Source organism: Vollenhovia emeryi, unplaced genomic scaffold, assembly GCF_000949405.1.
Source record: "Vollenhovia emeryi isolate VEMERY1.0 unplaced genomic scaffold, V.emery_V1.0 DF939316.1, whole genome shotgun sequence".
In the NCBI taxonomy this organism is placed as follows: Eukaryota; Metazoa; Arthropoda; class Insecta; order Hymenoptera; family Formicidae; genus Vollenhovia; species Vollenhovia emeryi.
The window spans coordinates 30,015-40,863 of record NW_011967050.1 but is presented as its reverse complement, the minus strand read 5'-3'; the positions used below and the strand labels follow the sequence as shown (position 1 = coordinate 40,863).

General features: G+C 33.3%; 1 protein-coding gene across 7 annotated transcripts in view; it reads left to right on the top strand.

Annotated features, from left to right (window-relative positions):
- Positions 1-10,644, top strand: part of LOC105558733 (ecdysone receptor) — a 98,006-nt gene extending 87,362 nt beyond the window's left edge. For all 7 annotated transcript variants that reach the window (XM_012006590.1, XM_012006596.1, XM_012006593.1 and 4 more), the window contains 3 exons: positions 5,279-5,536; positions 6,308-6,683; positions 8,039-10,644. In XM_012006590.1, coding sequence (XP_011861980.1) covers positions 5,279-5,536; positions 6,308-6,683; positions 8,039-8,283 — 879 coding nt within the window. In that variant the 3' untranslated portion in view covers positions 8,284-10,644. The remainder of the gene's footprint in view (positions 1-5,278; positions 5,537-6,307; positions 6,684-8,038) is intronic.
- The last annotated feature ends 205 nt before the right edge of the window (positions 10,645-10,849 follow it).

The window sequence follows — 10,849 nt, the reverse complement described above, 5'->3', positions numbered from 1 at the left end:
CATCGCTCATCGCGTTCAGTCTGAATCCAGCCTAAGAGCCGCTACATTCGGCAGTAGATTTGGTTAGGTTAGGTTAGGTTGGGCTAATACGGCGAAATGGGGTGACCTTCTATTGGACACGTAACGATTGGACACCGCTCGATTGGACACGCATTATTGGACACCAAAATCATTGGACACCGCATTATTGGACACAAGCATTATTGGATACCGCATTATCGGACACAAGCATTATTGGACACCGCATTATTGGACACTGCATTATTGGACACCGCATTTTTGTACACCGCATTATTGGACACCGCATTTTTGTACACCGCATTATTGGACACAAGCATTGCAAGATTGGACACTGCATTGGGATTGTCCTGATTGCACACATAACCGATCGGACACGGCAATATTTCCCGATCGGACACAGGCCCGATCGGACACGGACTCGATCGGACACAGGCCCGATCGGACATATTTTGTATCGGGTTTGCGTATTTCTGTAAAGCACAATATTCTTGTGGGTGTATGGACTTACAAATGATGGAAAATTATCTGCTTTACAGAACAGTTAACCCGGGTTAAATAAATATAAATATCCCGACCCATCTAGAGTCACAGTTTGCCTTAAATTTCATGTTATAAATACTTGAAAACCCATTAGAGTGTCCGATCGAGTCCGTGTCCGATCGGGAAATATTGCCGTGTCCGATCGGTTATGTGCGCAATCGGGACAACCCCAATGCAGTGTCCAATCTTGCAATGCTTGTGTTCAATAATGCGGTGTACAAAAATGTGGTGTCCAATAATGCGGTGTCCAATAATGCGGTGTCCAATAATGCGGTGTCCGAAAATGCAGTGTCCAAACTTGCAATGCTTGTGTCCAATAATGCGGTGTACAAAAATGCGGTGTCCAAAAATGCAGTGTTCAATAATGCGATGTCCAATAATGCGGTGTCCAATAATGCTTGTGACCGATAATGCGGTGTCCAATAATGCTTGTGTCCAATAATGCGGTGTCCAATGATTTCGGTGTCCAATAATGTGTGTCCAATAGTGCGTGTCCAATCGAGCGGTGTCCAATCGTTACATGTCCAAACGGGATACGCCCGGCGAAATGGTAGAGAGAATGGCACCCGTTTGGCCACGTTAATATTGACCACAGTCTCGATTGACCACGTTAATATCGACCACGTTGTGTATGACCACGTTGCAATTGACCACGGTCCCGATTGACCACTGTCCCGTTTGACCACGTGGTCAATCGGGACCGTGGGCAATTGCAACGTGGTCAATCGGGACCGTGGTCAATTGCAACGTGGTCAATATTAACGTGGCCAAACGGGACGCTCCCGGTAGAGAACTTTTCGACTCACAATGCGCTCTATCCGTAAATAAAAAGTGAGGCGGGTATTACATAACACCCTGTATATACAATATACATATGCATAGCTTTAGAAACTCATAAACATTGATAAACAATGATTTTACAAAGATTTATAAGATGGGGCAATATTAGATGCCACTTAAAAAATCCCGATTTTGCTGTTTTTGTTTCTGTTTAATCTTATTTCGTTTCAACGATTCAAAATCTTTAGATTTTAACCATTCTAATATATCCTAATTGAGAACGATTGGAGGGATGTCTTTGAAAATTTATGCATTGCATATAATGTTTATTTCACTGAAATAAATCTCTTATTTAAATACGGCGAAATAAAGTTGTATTTCTAGTAAATAAACCATTTACGTTATTTTGAAATAAGTATTACTTATTACAAAAAATTATTTCCTTGAAATGAGTTATTTAATTGCAAATAACAAGTTTCTTTAAATTTTTATAAATTATATATTTCTAAGAAACAAATTTAATATACCTAAATAATTATAACTTCTTCTCACAATTTTGTTTTATTCCAATTAATAGCAATGAGACTAATATACACTCAAACCATAAATATTCTCGATCATGAATATTTATTATTCTTATTGTCAGTCAATAACACAGAAAAGCAAAAATTTATCTGTATATTAAAAGGCACGAGTCATTTTGGTCTGATGAGTAAGATATTCTATTGCAAACTTATTATATTCTCACTCCATCGTTCTAAATGTATTGTATCTAAAACTTTCTGAACACTATGCTCTATTTTTATAATAGATTTAAACACACTTAACATATAACACTGCACACTACATACTTAATATGACAAATCAGATGTAGAAGGACAACGAATCGTTGCGGCGTCCTTTATCACTTGATTGCCATATTGTATGATGCAACGTGAATCAACTAGAAGTAAATTTTGATTCAATGAAATGGCCATTTGTTTCTAAGACGTAAATTTAATCTCTGGAAATATAAATTTCATATATCTATAAAGATTAATCTTATTGTAACTAAATATAATATTCTAACGTGTTGTGAAGGCTCCCAAAAAGATATGTAGAAAGGAGAGAGTCCCAATGTGAGCCACAAAATGAACGGAACTCTGTTCTCACAATACAGAAAGAGAATTTTTCTTTAATATAATAACTTTCGTTTCTGTATTGTGTATTCGTTTCGACCCTTCGGGTCTTCCTCAGTAAGACTACAATGAAATAATCGAAAGTACAAGATGAGAATACAGTAGAACTTATGTATAGATTGGTGCAACAATAATCAGTTACCTCGTTTAGAACGAATAGAGTTTATCTTGGGAGGTCAGAGCACCATGTGACTTTAGAATCATTCCTCTATATGCATTAATATCAGTAGATCTCTAAATGGTCCCAAACATGAAGAGGACTCAATAACTCACATCGACAGAGGGATGAATCCGTAACAACGGTGTTAAAACGACTGTGACACAGCAGTATTGATTTAGTATTGAATAAGGAGAAACTTAATAATAATGAAGTGTGGTAAGCATAACAGGGTAAAAAATTAGTCATGTGTCTCAACATTACCGAACAATAAAAAAGACGCAAAATTCAATATATGTATGTCCAAGTAAATCAGTTTCTTGTCCTAATAAAATTAAGTCAAACGAAATTAAATACAAAAGTACTGCAATTAAGTAAGCAAAATAAAATAAAATTTAAAAACTGTAAAAGTAATCAAATAAATAGCAAGGAACCAGCCACGCGATGAAAGCCGAATCTACAGGTGTAATACAAGAAACATAATTAGCACATGGAACAAATTACAATCTTGTAAAGTCCTAGATGATTAAAACGATTTAATTGGTATGAAAAATAAGGTGGACACCCAGGGGTGTATTGGGAGTCACATCTATACGAAACAACACAGTGAACAAGTGTTTAATTTATGTCAGAATTGAAACAATGTCGAGAAATGAAAATTAGAAAATAAAGAAATTGGTCAAAATCTTAAGAATGTAAAATTAAAACGATAAAATAGTTATAAAATGATAGCTATTTAGTCAAAAATTAAAACGGGAATAAAATCGGTACTGAGGTATATCTAGTTGGGAAAGTAAGTAAAAACTTTTAAATAAATAAAAATAAATCAATAAATAAATAGAACTGTGATTAAAATTAAACTCTGCTTAGGTCCTGGATGATTAAATTATATAAATCACCCAGGAGATCTGTGTCATTTTGCAAGTTGAGGTGTTTAGTTTGGCGCTTTATAAAAATCATTTCGGAGATGAGACGCCTATAAAGGAAGGTTCTTCATCCAAGATATCAACATTTTCCCAGTCAAATTCGTGGCCCGAGCGTCTGTGTTCAGTAATGACAGATAATTGTTTTGTTCAGTAATGTGTTCAGTAATGACAGATAGGTGTTTCTGTTAATGTGTCTGCGGTGTTCGTTAATTCTCGTTACCAAGAGTCTAATCTGGCCCACGTAAGAGGCGTTGCAGTCTTTACAAGAAATTTTGTAGACTACATTATTGTGTGAAAACGTTGGGAGTGGATCTTTATGTACTTTAATAAAGTCTCTAAGTTTGTGGAGACCCGTATATGATAGAGTCATGTTGAGGTCTTGGACAACGTGTGTAAACCTTTCAGACACATTAGAGATATACGGGATGTTAAAGAATCTGCCATTACCATTGTTAGTTGTATTTGCGCTTGTTCCTGTCATGGAACCAGATTTTTGGTTCCTCAAAATTGTGTTTACCCTTTCTCTAATCGCTTGAAAAATGAGAGGGAGAGGATATCCATTCTCTAGTAAGATATCTATTACGAATTTGAGGTTTTTTAAATTGATATCTTGGATGAGATAAGAGTATCGCTCGGTCGGTTAAGCATTTGATGGTGCCCATTTTGTGGCATAGAGGTTGAGACGACGAAAAGTTGAGGTACCTATCCGTAAATGTCGGTTTATGATACTAGTCGAACTCTATAAGGTCGTCTTTGACAATAATTGTGGTGTCAAGGAAGTTCAGGTGTTTCATTGTAGTCTTACTGAGGAAGACCCCCGAAGAAGGGTCGAAACGTTTATTATATTAAAGGGAAATTCTGTTTCTGTATTGTGAGAACCAAGTTCCGTTCATTTTGTGGCTCACATTGGCACCAAATATAATATTGCTATAAAAAAACATAAAATTTGCCACAAGTAAATTAATTTTCTCAGCAGGAATTAAATGAAATTTTTTAAACAAATAATTAGAAAAATTAAATATATTTTATAGAAATGTATATTCTGTTATAATAGCCCAATTTCTTTATAACCAATAAGTATCGAAGAAAATATCACAAGTAGCATTTGTCTCTGAATATTTCAACTTTTTTCTCTCAGTGTAGCGATAATAGTAATTTAAAACCGTTTAAAAAGAAAAAAAGTGCTTTGGGGTTTAAAATTGACAGCGACAATGAATAAAACAATTTAAATTTGTCTTTCTGAACGTTTATTATTATTATTATTTTGTGAAATAAATATTTTTGCAACATATATGGACTTTTCTCTTACATATTTTGCCATGCTCGCAACTTTATTTATGCAATTCTTAACCGTGTGAAAAGTAACTACATGACACGAATGCTCCGTGTAAATCGAGGGACAACTGAAGTTTGTTTATCCCTTCATATGTATACAGGGTGTTCGTGATAATAGATGTAACACTGTGGGTAGATAGAGCGACTTACCTCAACATATGAATATATGATACATACACGTATAATTTTCTTAAAAATATAGATTTAAGGAAATTCGTACAAATTTTGGAAATTCAAATTACACGGACATGTTTACATATTTGGTTTCTTGGATTTACTTGGAGCTTTCCTATAAGTGCTATTTATATATATAATTTTATGTAATAATATTGGCTGTGCAGGAGAAGGATAAACCGAACAGTACGACAATGAATGGTTCACCAAGCAGCGCTGCAATAGGCGAGCAAATGGGTGTCAAAATTGAGCCAGCAGAACCTGAGTCATTGTCTATGTGTGGAAATAGCAACATTCTCGCCCCTATCAATTCTTACACCTGTGTTAAGCCGATTAGTCCTGAGCAAGAAGAATTGATAAATAGGCTCGTATCTTTTCAATGTGAATTTGAACAACCGAGCGAAGAGGATCTAAAAAGGATTACAGTATGTTTATGTATCGTACTTGATTTTAGTTATGTCACAAATTTATATTTTGAATTATAGCTATTCGTTTCTCTAAATGAATTTGTAGAAGCAAAAAGTACCAACACAGACTCAGCTCCTGATCAACTAAGGGTTTGCATTGTATATTTTTTTATCATGTAAATACAAAAATTAAAGAAATTCGAATCAATTTTTTTTATCTTAGTAAATCTAAGTTTTATCTTTGATTTGATAATAAGCCTTTGAAATAAAAAACTGGAAAGGAGTAATTTCCGATCACACAAATCGTGTCTGGTAGTAGTTTCTGATCAAATCAGTAACCAATTCTTGATCATAGGAAATATGTAGTATAAAACGAACAAGAAAACGAACTAAAACATATTTTGTTTATTATATATTTCTTTTTGTTTAAATAATCAAGAAATACGGAAGAGCTTACTTTGTCATTTATTTTCATGAAAACTTGTTCATTATGGACTTAAACATTTCACTTGTTTATCAAAAATAATTAACTATTATCTCCTAATTTTTTAATGCTAATTCTTGCAAATAAATTTCATTATATATATTATTACATTATATATACTATAAATTGATCAGAAACTGGAGTCTGATCAGGATCTGATTGTGAGTCCTTGACGGTACGGAAATATTGTTAGAATTGAAGTTATTACAATTGAAAAGAATAGGAAACTAGTCATGTGTTTTTGATCATCACTACTCTCTTCAATAAAAAAGTATAATATTATATAAGTACTTCTTATCTTTCAGAATCAACCAATGGAAGGCGAGTCTGCAAGTGATTATAGTTTCAGACACATCACTGAAATCACGATTTTGACCGTACAGTTGATCGTCGAGTTTTCGAAGAGATTACCTGGCTTTAACGAACTGTTACGCGAGGATCAAATCACTCTGCTGAAGGCTTGCTCCAGTGAGGTGATGATGCTACGGATGGCAAGAAAATACGACGTGCAAAGCGATAGCATCATTTTTGCTAACAATCAGTCGTACACACGTGACAGTTATAGCGTTGCGGGAATGGGAGATACCATCGAGGACCTTTTGCGATTCTGTCGGCAAATGTACGCTATGAGGGTCAATAATGCCGAATATGCTTTGCTCACAGCTATTGTCATCTTTTCTGGTACGTAAAAAATACATGTTGGTGTTTTGCGTTAAACATAGTGGGGGGAAAAAATGCTGTTTTCGATTTAGACAGCGTTTCTATAAACTGCTTTATGTTGTAATAGTTGACAATGCACGGATTTTAACTTACATTACAAGATATATTAATTTCATACAATGTATATCAGTGATATACATTTTTTATGTATGAAATTAAAAGGTAATTTGTATAAATTTCTTCAAGTATTTTATTTTTTATATTAAAGACCATATGAATTTTTTGGCTATCTAATAAATACAATTTAATAAAAGGGGCTTAAAAAGAAGACACATGTTTAAAACATGTTAAAAAAATTTTTTTTAAGAATTTTAGATGATTTTGCAATCAGTCATGCAGTAACCACATTTTATTTATATTTTAAAGTTAAAAATTCTACATGTATTGATACTTATATAACGATCATATAAAATATATCAGTGATAGAAATGTTATATTTTAGTCTTCATTTTATCACAAATACTATGCTTCAGAGAAGAAAGATTTGTTTTTACATATAATATAGCATTTTACAACGTAGAAATTTGTTGGAAGTAAAAATTTGTAACATTTTCATAGTTCAAGTAAAAATTCGTTTCGCAAATTTGTTGCTTATTAGTGTTTTTACATTACAGTAGAAGATTCTTTATACACTTTTTCAATATACATCTATGAGTTATAATTTGCCATTGCAAAAAAATGTTACTACAAATTGTCAAAATTGTTTATAATATTAGATAATATTATAATAAAAACATTGCAGATATTAATAAATTCGTTAAATGCATAAAACTTCCTCATTTAAATTAGAATTAAGTTAAGCTCGATTAGAGGAAGTGTGTTGAGTTCATTGAGAAACTACAGAATATACACAGGGTATCTCGTTTTAAATGATCCACGCAAATATCTTTAAAAATATGAAAAATATGGAAAAACGTTTCAAACAAAAGTTGTTTGGTTCGAAGGGGGTTTGGTTCATCAAATTAGAAATGTTTTAACACAATTTTAAAGAGTTATAAAAAACTGTCCTTTTTAAATCTATTTTCTAATAACTTTTAATAAACAATTATGGCTAAAATTTTTTAAATATTAAATGACAGTATGTATCAAGTTAAGATTCCCTTCTCTATAATTTCTATAGTCATGTACCAAGATTACATTAAAATGCTACTTATCTATAACAGAACAGAAATAAATAATGAATAGCAAAAATAGATAAAAGTTGATTTGAATAAGAAACTGTATACAATAATTTTATTAATTATTAATTATTATCTATTTCTGTTTTTTGTCATATTTGAAGTTTTTATTAAAATGTATTAAAAATTATTTTGCAGAGAGACCCAATTTGTTAGAAACCAGAAAAGTGGAGAAGCTTCAAGAAATTTATCTGAAGACATTAAAAGCATATGTGGATAATCGTCGTCGACCAAAGGCCTGTACGATCTTCGCTAAACTTCTATCAGTTCTAACCGAGCTCAGAACCCTTGGCAATCAAAACAGTGAAATGTGCTTGAACCTGAAATTTAAGAACAAGAAGCTGCCGCTTTTTCTCGCCGAAATCTGGGACGTGATGCCCTAGTTTCCCAGTCGCCGATCAACGGCGATTGCGCCGGTCGGCTGAATAAATCATTTGACGTCGTGGTAGCAGTAACAGCAGCAACGGCGTCAAGGGACGCACGGACGTGAAAAACGGCCTGCGTAATTCTTATACTAGTGCACCATTATGCCACTGCCTCAACATCGCAAGTCAACATATTGTATCAGTGCTGTTTTTAGATTCATTTCGATCATTTGTTCTTTCTCTTGATCGACCATCTCTAAGTGTCACCCTAGATCGATCAATCTTTATATTGCTTGTAAAGTAAGCGTAAGACAGGCCGGTCCCATACTTTCGCTGTGTGACGCGTAGAAATTTATTTATAGATTTAAATTTATGTATATAATATGATGCAAAAGGAAAGTTGAAAACTTGTGAAAATAAAATACAGCTGACAACAACTTTTTATGAGAATGCATATGACTAAATACTGGTGATAAAAAAAGAGTCTGATCTAAAGATGTATATAGTACCATGTACATGTAATAAGATTTAAAATTTAAAAAGAATTAAAGTTTTATGTTACCAAACATCCATGGCATAAAATATATTATACATAATGTATCTGTACAGTATAGTTAGAAAGGTGTTTGACATTTTATAATAAATTTCGGAAATACAGTCTATTACAGGAATGATCATAGCTTTTGCTCACAGATATGTACAGTGACGCATTCGAGTAAAGGTATATATATGTACGAATATCTATTGTATATATATATATATATATATACAATGATACTTACGAATATTCCAACAACTTATTGTAAAACATCAGACCTTTCTGACGGCACAACCGTACGATCCATGGAACTATCGCTCTTTGTAGGTCTAATCTTCTACCAAATCTATAATTTGTAATATTCAATATTACAAATTATCAATATTACAAATCTATAATTTGTAATATTCAATAATAAAAAGTAAATCGAAACAACCGCTTGTAAAATATACCAGTACAATTTTTGTTCGCAAAATTGCAAATATGTCACAATTAGACCTGCGTGAACCGTATGGGATCGGTTTGGAAATGAGGAACAGGAAAGGCCTCGCACATTGAAGATACGCGCAGAGACAATGCAAGCTCCAAAGGAAGGAGCAAGGAAAGGAATAGAAATAAGAACGAATATATCATTGTGAGAGAAAGGCAGTGGCGCGGCCCAGGCTGTGATACATAGACAACCGAGATTGAAGATATATAAAGAAAGAGCTACCTGCAATTTACATTTTATCGCTATATCCTCTGTCTGGATACATCCTTACCCACAATTGATATGTAAATGTAATGTATTATACGATAAGGTATTGATATATTTGACGAATGTGCGTTGACACATTAGTTACTTTTGAGAAAATGAATAGCAGCACCTGCGATTACTATAAGGAAGAGAAAGATGAGATAGAAAATTATTAGTAGCATGAGATTCAAGGAATTGTGACAAAGGATGATTAACACAATCGGCGACGCTATTGGCCGAGAATTAATAAGTTCAAAGATTAAAATCTGTAGTTGTTAATAATACAGCATTTTCCCAAATCTTGGCTGTAAAGTAAGCGAAATAAAATGAGGCCCATTTACTTTTGAGCAGCGTCGCATGAATGGAGCGCGGAAAAGGAAATAAATATGATATGTATAACAATAGCATAGAGTCTATATCACTCATACACATACAGCATAATATATCTTGCTAGCATGTACATTCTTTATACCAGAGAGAGGGAGAGAGAGTGTAAGGAACAGGCGTGTGTGTGTACGTGTGCGCGCGCGTGTGAGAGAGCGCGAGAGAGAGAAAGGGAGGAGGGAGAAGGAGAGACTAAAGCGAAAATGCGAAATGGTGGAAGAAAAGTCTAGAAAGGATCTACACCGCAGCAGGATGGCGCGTCTTGAAACTGTGTATTAATACTTTTATTAATACAAATCACTTAAAGATGTACAGGGCGTCCCTAAAAAGGAGAAAAAGCTAAAGAAATGATATTATTTTCGCGAAAGACATACACACACACACACACACACACACTCACACACTCACTCACACACACATATATATATATATATATTTTTAAGAGATCTACTGTATATATAACATGTTATTTAAATGTCATGAAACAGGAAGTTTTTAAAATGTATTATTTTCTTACAAAATATAGAAATATGGTGTTCATAAGTGATACTACAGGAAACAAAATAGAATGTTCACATTGTATGCTAATTGTCTTTTTTTATATATACCTCGTTATAGTAGAAATTTTTACAAAAAAATGTGTGTTTTAATGAATAAAAAGGAAATGTACGGGACGCCCTGCAGGGTGTGCGAGGAAATATAATATTCATAATGAATATAACTGATGTCTTTTTTGGCGGCAATTGGTATAGAACTCTTCGATTAAACTGTTTTTAAACAGAAATATAAGGAAATACATATTTTTTTTATTAAGAAATGAAAATATACAATTTAAGTGCATAGAGTAAACCAACTTTGAATTTGTTTACTGAATCGAAAATTATACAGCCAATAATATAATAAATTCACTGTACATTGCATCTATT